This window comes from Artemia sp. Qi Xiang Cuo, chromosome 10 (genome assembly GCF_049724085.1).
Source record: "Artemia sp. Qi Xiang Cuo chromosome 10, ASM4972408v1, whole genome shotgun sequence".
Lineage (NCBI taxonomy): Eukaryota > Metazoa > Arthropoda > Branchiopoda > Anostraca > Artemiidae > Artemia > Artemia sp. Qi Xiang Cuo.
The window spans coordinates 72,477,470-72,497,081 of NC_142803.1; the positions used below are offsets into that span (position 1 = coordinate 72,477,470).

Sequence of the window (19,612 nt, forward strand, 5' to 3'; positions counted from 1 at the left end):
TTGATTTTTAATCGCGAGACGATCCTCTGCAGACAGCACCAATGGATAATGCGTATTTCTCAAACGAGAAATAGCACCATTAGCCGTGCCAATCAGTTTCGTCAATGCCTTGACCATGCACTCATCGCCCTCATCCAATGTTTCTACTACTTCTAACAACCGCATGGTATTAGAATTATCTCTTTGCGCGTGGGCGTAGGACACTGCAATGGCCTGGTGTTCTTTGATACGGTTTGGATATTGGGGATCATTCACCTCCACCAGCTTAGCCTCACAGTCTAAAGATATTTTGTTGCACTGGAGAAGGGTATTTTGGAAATTTTTGAATCGTAGAATGGCCCTATCCCCTGAAACCGTTTCCACTGTCTGATACCCATGCCGTCTACAGAGTCTCTTATGATTTCGTAGTTTCATATTACTACGGAATCTAGACAGGCATGTTGGGCAGTAGAAACATTCCTCCCTCCGGTCACCCCCCCCCCCAGGACTCGACGCATTCCAGTGATAGGATTAAAATGGCCAAGTGCGTTTGGGTCACTAGGCGGCGTGTATAGCAACCAAACCAAGTGTGTAACCAAATCAACTGACGAACCCCTTACGGGAAATACCACCCCCTTCTTTTTAGAGCGAACCCCATCTTCAAATTCTGTCTCGTATTGTACCACAGTAACGCCAATATTTAAATGAGCATTAGCCCTTTCAAAAACGTCAATGGATCGAAGCGTTACTGGATATTTCCCCTCTAAGCAAGAAAAATCTACAACTGGGAAATCGGACCCGTCCTTCCCATGTACAGCCCAGTGATCTAAATTCTTCTTAGTAGCGTCCCGAGCTAGAGGCTCGAAGGCTGATATGAGGAAAGCATATCGGAAACACATTTGATCTGTTTCAAAACAGATCTGCTGGACACCTTGACAACCTTCTAGATCTGGATTATAATTTAAAACTACCGCTCTTGGGCCACCTGCCACCTCTCAAAATAAAATCTTTCTTAAATTTACAAATTTTTACGCTTAAATTTTCAATAAATAAAACTACAGAGCCACTTCCATTTTCATTATATTTCTCGAGATGCGCGATAATTTGTCCTACCCACTCACTAAAAACTCCCTTAAAATTTTCTAAATTTGGATAAATTACACGCATCTCGGAATGTATAAAATGATAGTAAACCTCACTTTTCCCTTCAGTCAAATAAAAAACCTTTAAAACAATAGAAACCTTAATTGAATCCCTACCTCCCCACAATTGAATTTGGTTCTCCAGTAGTGCACGAATTTTATCTACATAGGCATGCACTATTTCTACAGGATCAAAAACAAAATTCCCCCCCCATAAGTGTAGTAAAAGGATCCCCAAACGTTGCAGTGAAAACAACTATATTATTTAAAATCGTATTGGAGAGTTGAAAGTCTGTGACAGATGTATCCCCTCCCCCAACTTGTTCGACAATATTTGGACTATGTTCCACTTCATTCGATTCAAGCGGGTAATCGGAGGGGGATAGAGGGGGGCTCCCAGTGAAAGCATCTAAAATTTGCAAGGTATTTTGGCTCAAGTCTATCAGTTCAACTGTGCTATTATCTACTTTAAAAAAATCATCTAAAAACTCATCAATATTGTCAGGTACTTCAATAGAGTTGTTCTGAAAGTCCGCTGCCTCTTCTTCCCCTTCTTCACTAGACGGCGAGTAGGGGGCCAGGACAACCTATAAATGAAAAAATAGCTTAACGACGATCTAAGATATGACATAGGATTTTTTTTTTTTTTTTTTTTTTCGCGGTGTACCCCCTGTGGGGGGGGGGGCAACCTGTAGTGCTTTCCTGGTCCACGGCGCATCCCTGTGGCGCTTCCCTGACCCGTGGCGCTTCTTGGACCCGTGGCGCTTCTTGGACCCGTGGCGCTTCCCCCGGCGCTTCCCTGACCCATGGTGCTTCCCCCAGCGCTTCCCTGACTCGTGGCACATCCCGGTGGCACTTCTCGGGGCCCACATCGCTTCCCGCGCTGCTTCTCGACCGCGTGACGCATCCCTGTGGCGCTTCTCGGGGCCCGCATCGCTTCCCGCGATGCTTCTCGAGCCCGTGGCGCATCCCCCGGCGCGTCCCCAACCTTGCCCCCACAGCCCTCCCCGGACCCATTGGCGCATTCCGGGCTCCGCGGCCCCCGGCCATTTACATAATGTCCCAAAAAAGTTTAAATATTAGCTTAGACTGCATAAGTCCAAGTTTCTCTCTAATTCCGTTCTACAGGTTCGGTGAAATCTTCAGTAGCTCACAATTATTGTAAGCCACCGCGCGAGTGTTCCAGGATTGAACCGTTAAGTCGGTTTCCCCTCACTAAAATCTTTGGCACGATAGAAATATTCAGTGTAAATTAGAACGTCAATATGTGAGAGATGGGATAATCTCTCTATCAAATTACGTGAAAAAGAGCATTCAGTTTCAAAGGTATCTAAAATATATATGATAATAACAGAGAAAATAGTAAAGATTAGAAAAAATAGCATTTTGAGTTTCAGTGGTATCTAAAACTATATGTGAAGCGATAGCAAAGATTAGAAAAGAGTGGTTTCTTTGCAAAAAAATTACATTTAGATATATCTCGCTGAGATAAGTTTATATTGGGTTGAAAACAATGGAAGAAATAGATAGTTTGAAGAAAAAATACTTACATTTGTATAATCCGAGGGCAGTATTTGAATGCCCGAAGGACCAGATAGTGCATGCTGGAGGGTCACTTCCTGACCTTGTGTAGGTGGGGCAGCCCCCGAAGGCCCAGGCAACGCATGAATGAAGGTGGACGAAGCGGCGTCGCTATGTTCTTGCGCGGCTGTGCCGGCTATTTCACGATCTTGCGTAGCTTCGGCATTGAAACTATCCGCCCACTCTCTCTTTAACTTTCGGGCAGGCTGCACTTGGACAGGCAGTGTGGAGCTGGGGGGCTTTGGCCAGCGATCATATTGCATGGGAGGGGGCGCATTATTGGCCCTCGCCTTCTTAGCAGGAGGGGGCACGCATTCTTCGCTATTTGCGTCAGACATAGGTCTCATCAAAGCAGTGTCCGCAAATTCTTCATAATTTGCCTTAAAGAAGAGAAGAAAAAATCAAATCAAAATAATATGCCCCTTTTTAAAGAAAGAAAGTTAGTACCATTATTTTGTTTAGTTTATCACTAAGAAAGCAAAAAGTAAAAATTTCGCGAGAAATATAGTTGGCTTAGAAATCAAACGTTTTTATTAGACAATCAGTAGTCTATAGCCATAGGATAGAAATCAATGTTCATATTTTTACCATTTAAATATTCCAGCCTATAGGCTTTAAATTAGATCGTTAACCCATCGACCTGTAGGCCTATATTTTGCGATCATAGGTAAAAATGTACACATAATATTAGCTTCATGCAACTCTCAAAGACTTTTCTAGCCCTGCACTGTTTGTTTTCTTTTTACATTGATGGCAGTAGAATTGAAGGTCTTGCCCTCCCCCTTCACATAAGACACTTTACAACGAAGCTGTTAGAAGCGATGTATTGCCCCCTTTCACATAATGTTCAAAATATATTGTTAAACTTAATTTGAAAATAATCTCTTTCTCTACTTCCATACAGGTTACGAAACTACAATCTAATTATTGCTTAAAACTGTTTTAATTTGACAGAAGAATAGTTCCTTTGACTTGACCGCGTTTGTAAACAAAACCGGAAAGAGGGTGACTGCTAATTTTAGGCCTCGCTCTATGTCAAAACCAGAGCGAGCTAATAACAACAGAGCGCTGGATGTCTCAGCTAGAGAAAAGATTACAATTGAGAAAAGTCAAACTTTAACGAAATGCTATTTCCTTTTGCGAGAATTTGGGTTGTAAAGCAATGGTGGAGGGGTTGGGTTTTGAGGGTAAAGGAATATATTTACATTGATTATAATGACGTTTGTTGGAGGGGGGGGGGGTTGAGGGTATAGGAATATATCCACATTGACTATAAGGATTGTATGGTTTGTCGGGGGGGGGGGGGATTTAGCTTTAAATATAGAGAACCATAGAAATATAGAGGAAATATAGAGGGTTGTTCTTTTTGCGATGGGGTTGTAAGACAATAGGGGGGGGTTAGGTTTTGTGGGTAAAGGAATATATTTACATTGATTATAATAATGTTTGTATAGTTTGTTGAGGGGGGGGGTTGAGGGTAAAGGAATATATTTACATTGAGTATAAAGATTGTATGGTTTGTTGGGGGGGGGTTTAGCTGGAAATATAGAGGGAAGGAATTTATCGAAAAAAGTATTTCTTTGCGATGGGGTTGTAAGACAATAGGGGGGGGGGGGGTTAGGTTTTGAGGGTAAAGGAATATATTCACGTTTTCTATAAAGATTGTATGGTTGGCGGGGGGGGGGGTTGAGGGTAAAGGAATATATTTACATTGAGTATAAAGATTGTATGGTTTGTTGGGGGGGGGTTTAGCCGGAAATATAGAGGGAAGGAATTTATCGAAAAAGCATTTCTTTTTGCGATAGGGTTGTAAGACAATGGGGGGGGGGTTAGGTTTTGAGGGTAAAGGAATATATTTACATTGAGTATAAAGATTGTATGGTTTGTTGGGGGGGGGGGTTTAGCCGGAAATATAGAGGGAAGGAATTTATCGAAAAAGCATTTCTTTTTGCGATAGGGTTGTAAGACAATGGGGGGGGGGTTAGGTTTTGAGGGTAAAAGAATATATTCACGTTTTCTATAAAGATTGCATGGTTTGGAGGGGGGGAGGTTTGAGGGTATAGGAATATATTTACATTGAGTATAAAGATTGTATGGTTTGGGGGGGGAGGGGGGTTTGAGGGTAGAGGAATGCATTTATGTTTTAGCTGAATATACTGGAGGGTGTCCATGGAAAATTCTTTGAAAATAAAAATGTACTTACATTGCTAATTGCGGCTGCCATGGCCTCAAGCTCATCAAATTTATCCATTGTTATATCAATTGTGTCACAATAGTTTCTGATAATTGAATCGCATTGCATGCCCATTATATACGAAATATCTGGGTCAAATTGTTATGTAAACAAAGCCCTCTGATTGGCTGAGAAGGGGGATGTAACCGACTCACTGATTGGCTGAGAAGTGGGATCTAACTGTTTCCCGGGAACTCGTAACATCTGGCTCGGAAACAATAACAAATTCAATTTCTGGATCATAACATCTGCCTCGAACTGGAAGGAAGTGTCATTAACTTTGCTTCGAACGACAACAACATTTGGCTCGAATAACAATAACAAATACTATTTCTGGATCATAACATCTGCCTCAAACAGGAAGGAAATGTCATTAACTTTGCTTCGAACGACAACATCATTTGGCTCGAATAACAACAACAAATACTATTTCTGGATCATAACATCCGCCTCGAACAGGAAGGAAGTGTCATTAACTTTGCTTCGAACGACAACAACATCTGGCTCGAATAACAACAACAAATACTATTTTCGGATCATAACATCTGCATCGAACAGGAAGGAAGTGTCATTAACTTTGCTTCGAACGACAACAACATTGATCCCATTAACCACGTGTTCTCTCTAATGACTCTGTTCAAAACAACAACAACATTGACCTTGGCATTTTGCCTCGGAAACAACAACAACATTGACATTCGCCTCGAGCGTGCCAAAAGCACACCTGGAGAAAGAGGTCATTGACCCCATTAACCACGTGGTTCTATGCCCATATAAGGTGTACTGATCGGACTCATTAAGGCATCTCTACTTATATAGGAGTACTGTTATTGATGTTAAAAGTAAAGATCAGTATCTATTAGTGTCTAGGGTTAATTTAAAGCTGAAGCTTAAGAGAGTTAACTATCTTCCGAGAAGCTATGATGTTGGTAGACTCAGGGATAAGAATTTGATAAAAACCTTCCAGGAATAGCTGAATACTAATTTAGAGAGTTTAAAATTTGACAATGTAGAAGATGGGCGGCATGAGTTGCTAATGGTGTCTTAGGGGAGAAAGTTAGGAACACAGCTAGGAATATTCCTGGAAAAGCATTATGTTTCATAGAGAGAAGAAGGGGCTTGTACTAGAATTATCTTGAGTAACAGATCATATGAAAATAAGAGAAATGTAAAGGAAGTGGAGAAAGTATTAACATATGAACTAAGGAGGTGTGAAGTAAAGGTCACGGATAGAATTGTCGATGATCTGGAAAGGCAGCTATATAGCATAATAGTAAAAATTATACTGCCATGTTAATAAACTGAGTGGGATTAGTCAATCATGACTTTTCCTAGTTAAAGATAGGAAGAAGCCACAATTAGTGACAAGGAATGAGTTAAAGAGAGGTGGGCAGAACACTTTTGAATATGTGATAACCGCGATAGAGTCAGGGGCGTCCTTAGGCTCATTTTATTGGGGGCGATCTTCGTAAATTTTACCGAATCGCTACCTGATTTATGCCGAATTTTTGCAAAAATAAAGAATTTTGCTAAATTTCGGCCGATTTTGCAAAATTTCTACCAAAAGTTTTGCCTTCAGTGACAGTTTCATCGAATGCCAAAAAAGTTGGGGGGGGGGGTGCACCCCACCCCCACGCGGGACGCCCCTGGATAGATTAAAATATGAACTAAGGAGGTGTGAAGTAAAGGTCACGGATATAATTCCAAAGATCTGGAAAGGCAGCTAGATAGCATAATAGTAAAAATTATACTGCCATGTTAATGAATTGAGAGGGAATAGTCAATATGGACTTTTCCCCGTTAAAGATAGGAATAAGGCCACGATTAGTGACAAGGAAAGAGTTAAAGAGATGTGGGCAGAACACTTTTGCATATGTGATAACTGGGATAGAGTCAGGGGTATCCTTAGGCTCATTTTATTCGGGGCGATCTCGTAAATTTTACCGAATCGCTACCTGATTTATGCCGAATTTGTTTTATCGAATGCCAAAAAAGTTGGGAGGGGGGGTGCACCCCTCCCCCCCCTAGGGACGCCCCTTGATTGATTAAAATATGAACTAAGGAGGTTTGAAGTAAAGGTCACGGATAGAATTGCCAAAGATCTGGAAAGGCAGCTAGATAGCATAATAGTAGAAAATTACACTGCCATGTTAATGAATTGAGAGGGATTAGTCAATCTGGACTTTTCCCAGTCAAACAGTTCGTGGTAACGAACTGTAAGTAAGGAGCGACCCGGCTCAATGGTAACCGAAACTCTAAAAAACGGGATTTTGATACCAATAGATACATCAAAAGAATCAAATTTCAATTCTGATTTCAAATATATAAGTTTCATTAAGTTTAATCTTACCCATCAAAAGTAACGTGCCTGAGAAAATTTGACTGATTTTCGAAAAAAGGGGGAAAGACCCCCTAAAATTTATAGAATCTTAATGGAAATCACACCATCATATTCAGCGTATCAGAGAACCCTACTGTAGAGGTTTCAAGCTCCTATCTACAATAATGTGGAATTTTGTATTTTTTGCCAGAAGAAAGATCACGGGTGCTGGTTTATTTGTTTGTTTGTTTGGTTTTTTTTTTTCACCAGGGGTGATCGTATTGACCCAGTGGTCCTAGAATATCGTGGGAGGGCTCATTGGAATGGGAATTAAAATTTCTAGTGCCATTTTTAATTGACCGAAAAAAATGGAGGGCAACTAGGCCCCCTCCCACGCTCATTTTTTCCCAAATGTCACCCGATCGAAATTTTGAGATAGCCATTTTGTTCAGCATGGTCGAAAATATGATAAAAATGTCTTTTAGGATGACTTGATCCCTCAAAGTCCCCAGGGGGAGGGCTGAAATTTATTAACTTTAATCAATTTTAACATATATTTTTTGTTTTTTTTACGTATACTTTCTTTTTAAGTGGAGTTTTTTTGTGCGAGGTTGTGGACGGAGCGTGTAATGGGCGCTAGGGAAGGATCTGTACATGAAGTAAGTTTTCAGGGGGGAAGGGACATTACTATGAAGGGGGCGCCGGATTTCCCATCATTATTAAAGAAAAAGATCAGGAATTAAATACAAAAAAAAAGTTTTTCAACTGATCAACTGATTGTGATTAAGAGGTCATTTTTAAAGAACTGGAAAAAATTTCGAACTATAGTTTAAAGAGCAGGGTATTGACTAGGGGGCAAACCCCCTAATATACGTGTTAAAAATTTAGGAATATAGAAGTTCGTTACGTAAGTTAATTCTAAGTTACGTATATTTATTACTAATAAAAACGTTCGTAAATAAAATTAAACAAGTTTCGAGAAAGCCATTTAACCAAATATAATATGCAAATTTTGTTTTAATTATTTATGCACGGTGAGCCAAAATCAAAACCTGCATTAATTCAAAAACGTTCAAAAATTAAATAAAAGAAACAAGTTTTTTAATTGAAAGTAAGGAACGACATTAAAACTTAAAACGAACAGAAATTATTCTGTATATGATGGGGGCTGCCCCCTCCTCAACGCCTCGCTCTTTACGCTAAAGTTCGACTTTCTCACAACTCTATTTTTTTAAACAATAAAAAAACTTTAGCGCAAAGAGCGAGGCGTTGAGGAGGGGACAGCCCCCTTCATATACGGAATAATTTCTGTTCGTTTTAAGTTTTAACGTCGTTCCTTACTTTCAGTGAAAAAAACTTTTTTTTTTATTTAATTAAAGATAGGAACAAGCCACAATTAGTGACAAGGAAAGAGTTAAAGAGAGGTGGGCAGAACACTTTTGAATATGTTATAACTGGGATAGAGTCAGGGGCGTCCTTAGGCTCATTTTATTGGGGGTGATCTTAGTAAATTTTACCGAATCGCTACCTGATTTATGCCTAATTTTAGCAGAAATAAAGAATTTTGCTAAATTTCGGCCGATTTTGCCAAATTCTACCAAAATTTTCGCCTTCAGTGACATTTTTATCGAATGCCAAAAAAGTTGGGGGGGGGGGGGTGCACCCCACCCCCCTTGTGACGCCCCTGGATTCATTAAAATATGAACTAAGGAGGTGTGAAGTAAAGGTCACGGATAAAATTGCCAAAGATCTGGAAAGGCAGCTAGATAGCATAATAGTAAAAATTATCCTGCCATGTTAATGAATTGAGAGGGATTAGTCAATTTGGACTTTTCCCAGTTCAAGATAGGATCAAGCCACAATTACTGACAAGAAAAGAGTTAAAGAGAGGTGGGCAGAACACTTTTGAATATGTTATAACTGGGATAGAGGCAGGGGCGTCCTTAGGCTCATTTTATTGGGGGCGATAAATTTTACCGAATCCCTACCTGATTTATGCCGAATTTTTTGCAGTTTTGACTGACCATCTACGGGTAAACAAAAAGCAGGTCGTCCTCAGTAGGGGTGGGAGAATGTCGTAAGGAAAGATTTAAGAGAAATAGGAAGTTTCTGGAAGGATATAAAGAAAGAGGCTTTGTGCAGATTGGGAGGGAGGAGAAGCGTGTATAAGTGTGTTGTCCTCAGGGGGCTTGACTCTTCGTTGAACTGTTAGCACTAGTGGTAGTAGTATTGGTTCGTCACGATCACCCCTAGGGATAAGAGAAACAAAAAAAAATCCGTGATCTTCCTTCTGCCAAAAAAAAAACAAACAAAATTCCTCATTTTCTAAAATGGGAGCTTGAAGCCCCTTACAGTATCCACAGTATCCCCCTACAGGATCCACAGATACGCTAAATTTGAAGGGGCAATTTTCCTTAAGATTCCTTGAATTTGTGGGGATCTTCCACAATCTTCCAATCTTCCTCCTTTTTTGAAAATCACTCGAATTTTCTCAAGCTCGGAGCTTTCGATGGGTAACATTAAATTCAGTGGTTTTTATATATGTATTTAAAAAAAAACAAGTTTTTTTTTAACTAAAAGTAAGGAGCGCTTAAAAACTTAAAAAGAACAGAAATTATTCCGTATATGAAAGGGACTGGCCCCTCCTCAACGTCTCGCTCTTTACGCTAAAGATTTTTATTGTTTTAAAAAATAAAGTTATGAGACAGAGACAAACTTCAGCTTAAGGAGCGAGGCATTGTGGAGGGTACAGCCCCTTTCATACACAGAATAATTTCAGTTCGTTTTAAGTTTTAATGTCGCTCCTTACTTTTAGTTTAAAAAAAACTTTTTTTTTTCTTCTGAACATATTTGAATTAATGCAACTTTGATTTTGGCTTACCGTACATGAATAGTTAAAACGAACTTTGCATATTAATTTTATTTTTTGGGCTAATTGGATTTTTGGAAATTTTGATCTGACGGAACTTACAAATTAACTTACGTAACGAACTTCTATATTCTTATATTTTCATTAAGTATATTAGGGGTTTAGCCCTCTTGTCAATACCTCGCTCTTTACGCTAAAGTTCAAATTTTGTTCCAATTTTTCAGAAGGACCCCTTAATCACAAAGGCCGTTAATTAGAATAAATAGCTCTGATGAAAGTTAAAAAAAAACTTTAGCGTAAAGAGCAAGGTAATGACTAGGGGATGCACCCAATTATATGCGTAATAATTTCTGTTCCTTTCATGTTTTGATGTTGTTCCTTACTGTTGGTTGGAATTTTTTTTTATTTAATTTCTGATAGTTTTTTTCTAAATAATGTTGGGAAACCCGGTGCCCCTTTCATAGCAATGCCCCGTCCTCCATGGAAAGATCCTCCAACGTAACCTCCGACCCACCTATCCCCAACAACCAGAAAAAATCCCCCCTGAAAACTTTTGTATACTTCCCAATAACCAATACTATATGTAAACATGGGGCAAAACCCATAACTTGAAGACCTTCCCTCGGGGACTTTGGGGGATTAATTCATCCTTCAAGACCTAGTTATTGTATTGTTTGACCATGTTGAACAAAATGGCTATCTGAAAATTTTTATAAGGTGACTAAAAAGAAACTTAAATTGGGCACTAGAACTTTTAATTTCCGTTCGAATGAGCCCTCCCACGATATTCTAGGACAACTGGGTTGATAAGTTCACCCCTTGAAAAAAAAAAACAAATAAACACGCATCCGTGATCTTTCTGCTGGAAAAAAATTGCAAAATTCTACATTTTTGCAGATAGGAGCTTAAAAATTTCTATAATAGGATTCTCTGATACGCTGAATCGGAAGGTGTGATTGTTTAATGACCTTTAGGGGGTGTTTCCCTCTTTTTTCGAAAATAAGGCAAATTTTCTCAGACACATAACTTTTGATGGGTAAAACTAAACTTGATGAAACTTACATATTTGAAATCAGTACAAAAATTTGACTCTTTTGATGTATATACTGGTATCAAAATTCCGTTATTTATAGTTTCAGTTACTATTGAGCTGGATCGCTCCTTGCTTACAGTTGGTTACAACGAATTGTTTGAAAATCCGGATAAAAAGCCAATTCTATTTATGTATACCTATTGTTATTGGGCCGATTCGTTCCTTGCTTACAGTTCGTAACCACTAACTATTTGAAACATATCTGACTGTGGTATCGCTCGGAGATTTCGACAAAACTGATTTTGTGTTACAAGAATCGTTAATTTATTGGTATATCTCTTCTATAGCACATTTAGGTTGTAGCCTATAATTGGATAAAGGCTATTGTGTTAAGCCCAAATAGGTGACTTGAAAAGATAAAGCTCTGTATAGGGTGGTTTCAATAAAAGCCCATCTAGAAGTAAGTATTAATGGGAAGTTTAAAAAAGCCCTTGAGGTGCAATCTCAATTTCCAACATACAGCCAAAAGTGGGATGAATATCAAAAATACACTAGAGGATAGAATTAACCCATATTGAATGGTAGGTATTTCACAAAAATTGTTACAAACTGTTACGTGAGAAATCATATAATCATACATATTACTTATACTTAAGTGTTGGAGAGATCAAAGGAAAATATGGCGGAAAAATTCAGTTTAGAAGGGGCGACTTGAGGTCTGGAGGTAGCAATTGCCCTAATAGCCCATTGTAATGTACCACCCTGGGGGTTTGATATTATCTTTTTAGTAATTGCCGTAAAATATGGAGCAGTTCAGTAAAGTGAACATACCGCTCGATGCCATTTTTTTGTTCTTTCTTAATATAATAATTGCTTTTCTCCCAAATTCAATTTTTAGACTTTTTTTGGAAAAGTACAATTTCATTTTGCCTTTTTTGGGTACAAAACGGGTTAGCAAATTGGTTTCGAACTTACTATTTCATTATAATATCTATTTTGTTAAAGTTATATAATCCAAAAGTATTTATTTGTCACAATTAAATCGGATAAAAAAGATTCAAAACAATTTCTCCATTTTTCCATCCGCCATGTTTCTTCTGTCGGCTTTGATATTTTTCGACATGTAGGCGAAACGACAGTTTTTAAGCGGTCTGGCAGAATAAGAAGAAAACAAGCTGATTTTTTGTTTTTGATTTTTTTTTTAAGTTTAGATTTTTTTTTTTATTCAACTTGATCTTCAGAAATCGATGTTTGTGAAATGTACAACTTTTACAAAATGGGTTTATAATGAAATAGTAAGTTTGAAACAAACGTTTTAGCCCATTTTTATATAAAAAACTATAAAAAGAAATTATTATATTCAAGGGTCCTAAAAGGTTTTTGCGAGAAAACCGATTAAAAATATAATTTTCCCATGAGGGGGGGGGGGAGGGGATTCAAATTTATCTTAGGGGGCTTCCCTACTCGCAAAGATGACCTGATTACTTACATGTAACTACGTGTGGTCCATTTTTCTTTCTGTTCTCTATAGGCTCATCCTTTCTTAGAGGTGCGTGTACCAGATTTGGTTTAGCTTCAAATACTATTTGTGAGTCCGCATTATTTTGTGGTCTTAGACCGTGGCCAGGTATCATACTATTACACGCCAAAGACGGTACGCCATTTGGGAACGCTTTAACAGCACTAACAACGATAAACAGTGTGTAAATCATTTTTAGTATTAATCCCCACAAAGCAGACATATAACTAGCCTTTTGGTCATTTTTACGGCTAAGATTTTAGTTTAAATTCTGTATAATTATTTCCGTGTTCTTATGAATAATGAGATTATCTGTATTATCTTTTGACTTCTAGAGTTTTCAACTTCCTAAATTTTGACTTCCTGTCGGGGCTGTTATAAACTTGAACTAATTCATTAGAGTTGGCGTTAATAGGTCATGGCCTCAGAATGTTTTCATGGTCATTAAAGCACGATCTTTCCATATATCCTCTCATGATACCTTGTCAGTAATTTAGGTCATCTAGAAGAATTTGCTGTTTTTAAAGTAAATAAAGTTCGCTAAAATCATAGTTGAGAAACATTGAAAACCTTGCGGTAAAGGGATCTACCGGGACTGGGGGGGTGGGGGGGAAAATACATGAAAACTATACTTATTTGAGCCCCTCCCCCCCCCCCCAAAAAAAAAACGTTTGACTCGTAAAATCGTAACAAACATGGGTATAAAAAAATATTTTTTAAACCCTTCCCCTGCACTCCCGAAAAATAATCCTGAATACGGCCCTGCTATCTAGTGTGCTCAACTCTAATACCAGACACGCACGCATGGATTACTTTTTATTTTATTTTTTGGGAGGGGGATATGTTACTATTACAACAAGTAGTTGAGCCTACCTGTTGGTTTCATCTCTTCTGTCATATTCAGCCTCGCACAGATGTGGAATTTCGTGGTAAAATATATAAGTAGAACGTAATAAATGTTTAATGAGTAATAAATCGAAATAAGCATTAAAAGTATAATTATTTTCCCGAAAATTCATTATTACTATGGGCGGATTCATAAATGTGCGTCTAGGCTTAGGCGACAAAGACCCATTACCTCCTACACTATCCCCTGATGAATCGTAAATAGCCACTAGGTTGTTGATTCCCTTATGCTTCTGAAACTCCTCCCACCTACCTGTTTGATTCATTCCTCTCGTCTGCTCGGCCTTGCTAGGATGTGGAATTTTCCAATAAAATGTATGATCAAAACCAGGGTTATACACAGGATTTTTGCTTTCATGGGGTGGGGGGAAGAAATTTATTAAAAAAAAATCTCTGCTGGGGAAGGATTAAAGAGTCTTTTTACCCCCATTTTAAGACCACTTTACGAATCATAAAATTATTGGGGGGGGGGCAAATATGAAAAAGTGTACCTCCATCACTTCTTTTCGACACCCCCGGAACTTTTTCAAAGTTTTGGAGTAGAATATTCACTTATATGCCTACGTATATAAAGCCGTTTCGGCCCTCCAAGCTTCCCGAAAAAGGTACGTAAAGGAAAAAGTAGCCCCCCTCCTGAAGCCAGAGTCGCACAAGTAGTACGACGCAGTGAAACGGCTTAGTGAAAAAAGTACAAATCAGCAACCCAAACGGTAGTTTAATCAAAGCCTCTAAAGTTAACAAAATTTTCTTTCAAATTTGTACCGCTTACCCAGCCATAAGTGACGAGCAAATGAGTGGCATCATTAACAATTGTAGAATAGACAAAATCGCAGAAGTGTCTAAAACAGCAGTATTACATTCGATCGGACGGCTACATAACAACTGGACCTCATAACAAGGTTAACTCCCGGTAAATTACTCAAAGTTTACTCCCCTGTTTTAGCCAAGCCAATTGCATCGGTAATAAACCAGTGTTTCACAGAACAATTATTACAAAGATGTGGAAAGCCACGTATGTCCGTGTCATACTGAAATTCTTGTGATCAACTTAGACCCATATCTATAACACCCAACTTAGCAAAGGTAGCTGAGGGTTTTATTTACCATTCTCTGTTACAACAAATAGCACCTTCAATAGATTTGTACGAATAAGCCATCACACAAGGCAGTATATCTAGTGCGAATGTAGCACTTCATCTTCAAGTGGTTGGACACTTCAGGTAATATTGTTGATTTATTTTTGGGGGACTACAGAAAAGTATTCGACCTTAGAAAGAATTTGACGGAATCTGACCAATCTGAAGCGATGAAAGAACCTGAACCAATCTGAAAGATATGCTAAAAGTCGAATGCTACTATTAGCGAGAGAGTTTCTACGGTGGAGATGGCAATCAGTTTATCCTTTCCTGAAGATACTTGCTCTGAGTGGTCAGAGCTAACCTGCAGCTTCTCATAAGGAACGAAACTAGCTGCTCTTTTATTCCTTGCCGTCATCAACCCAATTCTTGCCGAATTCGAAGAGTATTTTAAGTTCATTGATGACAGGTCTGAACATCTCAAGTACACAGTACAGTGTACAGAATGAAACAGCAAAGAGGCAGTTTGACCAGACTTTTTTCACGGATTTCATCACCAACTATCAATCAAATGGGCCTCCAGATGTGCCATTTCCAACTGTTTTCTCTGCAACAATCTATTCTTGCAGATTGCTAACGTGATGTAACATTTACAGGCGATTGCTCGTTTCAGCTGCATATTGATATAATTGCACACAAAGGTCACTACTCAATCATGAGTTTAACAAGCGTGCGCAGGGTCGGCTTTTCTGATCGTCAGCTCCTACTGGCATACTAAATTTAAAAAAAAAAACAAGTTTTTTCAACTGAAAGTAAGGAGCAAGATTAAAACTCAAAACGAACGGAAATTATTCCGTATATAAAATGATTGCCCTCTTCTTCAGTACCTTGCTCTTTACGCTAAAGTTCTCAGCACTTTCAGAAAAGCTCCATATTCTAATTGGACAGCCCTTGTGTTTCAAGAGTCATTGTTACAAAAATTGGGACAAACAGTCACACTTTAACAGAAAGAGTAAGGTATTGAGAGAGGGCAACCCCTTCATATACGAAATAATTTCTGTTCGTTTTGAGATTTAATCTTGCTCCTTACTTTCAGTTGAAAAACTTGTTTTCTTAATTTGATTTCTGATCCCTTTTCAAATAATGCCGGTGATTCTGACTCACTCTCCGTGAAAAATCCCACCGCACTGGAAAGTCCTCCATTGAAAGTTCCTCCGGCATAAAATACCCCCCTTTTTCCTGTAAAATTCCTTTTGTACAATTCCATCCTCGTTGAAAATCCACCCCCTCCGTAAATTTTTTGAAGAAGATTCAATCTGAAAAATCCTCCTTAGTATACTTTAATTTGAAACAAAGACTTCAGATTCTAATAGTTTCTCCAATCACTCAAGAAATACCCCCTTCCGTGAAAATTATTTCCCGGAAATCCAAACACGCGTAAATTCTCCCCCAGAACATCTCCACATGCAAAATGGAATAGGCAAAGAGCAAAAAAGAATTTCGTATGGGAATTCTGTCATTTCCCCCAGTTTAAAATCTCCCATGAAAAAATCATCCCAAGCTCAAAATACCCCCCCCCCCCCCCGAAAATTTCTGTATACTTCCCAATAAAAAATACTGTACGTAAGCAATTGAAAAATTTAACTTAAAGGCCTATCCTAAGGGTCTTGGGGGAGGTCATGTTATCTCCAAAGACACAGTTTTGGAACTTTTTAACTATGCTGAACAAAGAGGCTATCTCAAAATTTTGACCGGAGGGTTTATAGGAAAAAAGAGACATGAGAGGGGGATAGTTGCTCCCAGTCTAATCGGTAACTGAAAAAGGGTACTATAACTCTTAATTTCTGTTCATATGAATCCTCTCCCGATTTCTAGGACCATTAGTTCGATGCGATCAAATCTGAAAAAAAAACAAATAAACAAGCATCCGTGATCTTTCTTCTAACAAAAAACATTAAATTCCACATTTTTGCGGCCACTTAAAAAATACATTAGAACTGCTAATTTCATTGCAAATGAGCCTTCTCCCGACATTCTAGGACTACTGGGTCAATACAATCATCCCTTGGGAAAAACAAATAAACACGCATCCGTGATCTTTCTTCTGGCAGAAAATTACAAAATTCCACACTTTTGCAGATAGGAGTTTAAAACTTTCACAGTATGGTTCTCTAATACGCTGAATCAGATTATGGGATTTTCATTAAGAGTGTGTGACTTTTAAGGAGCGTTTTTCCTTTTTTTCAGAAAGAAGAAAAATTTTCTAACGCTCCTAACCTTTTATAGGTACGACCAAGCTTATTGAAACTTATATTTTTGAAATCAGCACCAAGATCACATTCTTTTGATACATCAAATGGTATCAAAAATCCGTTTTTTAGAGTTTCAGTTACTATTGAGCCGGGTCGCTCCTTACTTAAAGTTCGTTACCACGGCCTGTTTGAAAGGGTATGTACGCAGTCCCTCGTTTGTAATTGTTCAAAGATTTTACAAATTCATTATGGAAGATATACAGTGGATCTGTGGCCTTCTCCCGACATTCAATCCATAGGATTTGGCAAAATCAAGTTAGACAGTGACAACTCAGTTATCCCTCCCCCTATTACCAACTTATTCACAGAAAGATAAGGATATTGTATCTTTTCTGAAACGGGACAGTACTTAGACTCCAATTTATATGATTGGAGAATCAAAGTGGACCCATGGGCCTCGCAACAAACTGCTGCAAGGGTGGATCCTGAATTTTTTTTTCGGGGGGGAGGGGGTTTACTAATTTTTTACTTTTTCGGGGGGGGGGTTACTAATTTTTGACTCAGTTTTCGACTAATTTTACTGATTTTTACCTAGGTTTTACTAATTTTCGACTTATTTTCGACTCGGTCAAAAATTTCGGGGGGGAGGTTCGAACCGGGTACCCCCCCCCCCCCCCCCTCCCCCTGGGTACGACCTTGAACTGCAGCCCAATTTTTAGCAGAAAATTAGGTACCGGGCATCTTGTTTGAAGAGGGATCGTGAAATAATTTTTAATTTATATTTTGGAGGCAAAAGATGGGCCCACCCAAGATTTTTTTTAGGATTTAAAATTATGGGGTTGGGACATGAAAAACAATTACTATAGTAGAGGAATAGATCCCATCCTGTAAACTTGACACGACAGTGCTCAGCTTAAGTCATGAACCCTAAACTTAATTGTGGTAATACCTTTCTATATTAGATATGATTATTCATTTTATGGGGTTAATTTTTGGGGAAAGGGATAGCTGAAGCTTTAAAATGTGGATTTTCAGCCAAAAATTTCCAATATATGTGAGACATTCTTCAGAATAATTTGAAGAGATTTCTCTGAATTCTCTTCACTTAGAATAATATTTTTGGACCAAGTATACAACAAGAATATTGGTTGATAACTACCCTTTTATTTCAATACATTTTGATGTTAAATAGAAAATCCAAATCGTAATCTTACAAGGAGAAAGGCTTAAATACTTGAAGAACGCCCTCAAGGAGCAAGTCTTTATATGAGGGTGAGAACAACCTCAACGAGCACCTCGAGGAGCATTATTCTTCCAACTCCCTCCTCTCTCTTGACAATTTAGAATGAACGATCTACAAAAATGTTTTTATTCATTTCAGCCTGATCACTGCTCATTTCAAACCGAAGATATTTTTTAGGAGTACACCTCAGTAGAGTAGTAGGTTCCATTTCTGGACCTTGTATACGCCGTTTCAAAGAGATTCCTTTCTGTGCTATTCTGGACCTTGTATACACCTTTTCAAAGAGAGTGAGTATCCTCTCACATACTCTAATACTTCTATGGAAGCTATAGCAAATACCATGTTATTCTACGACGCCCCCGGACAAACAGGTTTTTAGTATGTTAACTTATACTTTGCGCACTTTATGTTCCATCCTGTTTTATTTGCGGCCTACAGGTCATGACACAATTTCAAAGTTCACTGCCTTTTTGGTGATAAAGCCAAAACCGGCACGTCTTGTTTCATTGTTATGCAATTATTTTTGTATATATTTAGACTCCATATTTGATTCTCCATCAGTTTCGAATCGTTTATATTCGAGATTACAAACATTTTTTGTAAAAAGCATTTACATAGAAAAAATGGATAATTCTATGCAATTTTTGGTGAGTAAAAAATATTCTCATTATTAAAAAGAAATTGTCATTAAGTTAAGGAAAAAATTCTTTCCTTACACTAGAACTAAGGGATACTTATACACTTAGAAGCCTGTTGTTTTTTTATGAGCTGAAAAAAAAACCTCTAATTCTCTTATTGGTTGAAATTTACGGTGTGATTTTTTATCGGGATCAATGGGTCTTTTAGATGTTTTTTTTTGAAAAAAAAAAGTGCTCAGCTTTCGATCGGTAAATTGGGATTAGAATAAAATGTTTATTCTTTTAATGTATTAATTGTTACAAGACCATTTTCTTTGGGGTGTTTTTTAAAATACTTCCAGGCCAGTCTGCAAAAAAAAAAAAAAAAAAAAAAAAAAAAAAAATTGTTTTGATTAAGTTAAGTAAGAAATTCTTTCCTTATTCTTTCCTTGTGGTTACCTCTTTTAAAAAATATATTTTAATTTTTACAAAAGCTTCCTTTTTTATCAAGATCCTTTTTTTAGGATTGTTTTTGAAAATACTTACAGGCCAGTCTGCATTTACGATATGATTTTTATCAAGATCAGTGGCCTTTTTTAGGGGTGTTTTTGAAAAAGTGCTCAGCTTTCGATCAGTAAATTGGGATTAGAATAAAATGTTGATTTTTTAATGTATTAATTGTTACAAAAGCTTCATTTTTATTACAGGAGGGGAGGGAGGAGCAGTTTATAAAAGGCCCTCCATCCCACTATCAAAACCCCTGATTTTGAAATCAAGATGTTTTTTTTTTTTACACTACTTTAAATGTCTAACATAAACTGAATTATTTTCCAAAAACCCAA

The 19,612-nt window shown here is 38.0% G+C and overlaps 1 protein-coding gene across 1 annotated transcript in view; it reads right to left on the minus strand.

Moving 5' to 3' along the window:
* The window catches only part of LOC148948141 (putative defense protein 3), a 67,874-nt gene extending 55,047 nt beyond the window's left edge, over nucleotides 1-12,827 (minus strand). The window contains exon 1 of the mRNA XM_089095703.1: nucleotides 12,647-12,827. Coding sequence (XP_088951829.1) covers nucleotides 12,647-12,791 — 145 coding nt within the window. The 5' untranslated portion in view covers nucleotides 12,792-12,827. The remainder of the gene's footprint in view (nucleotides 1-12,646) is intronic.
* Between the last annotated feature and the right edge of the window lie 6,785 nt (nucleotides 12,828-19,612).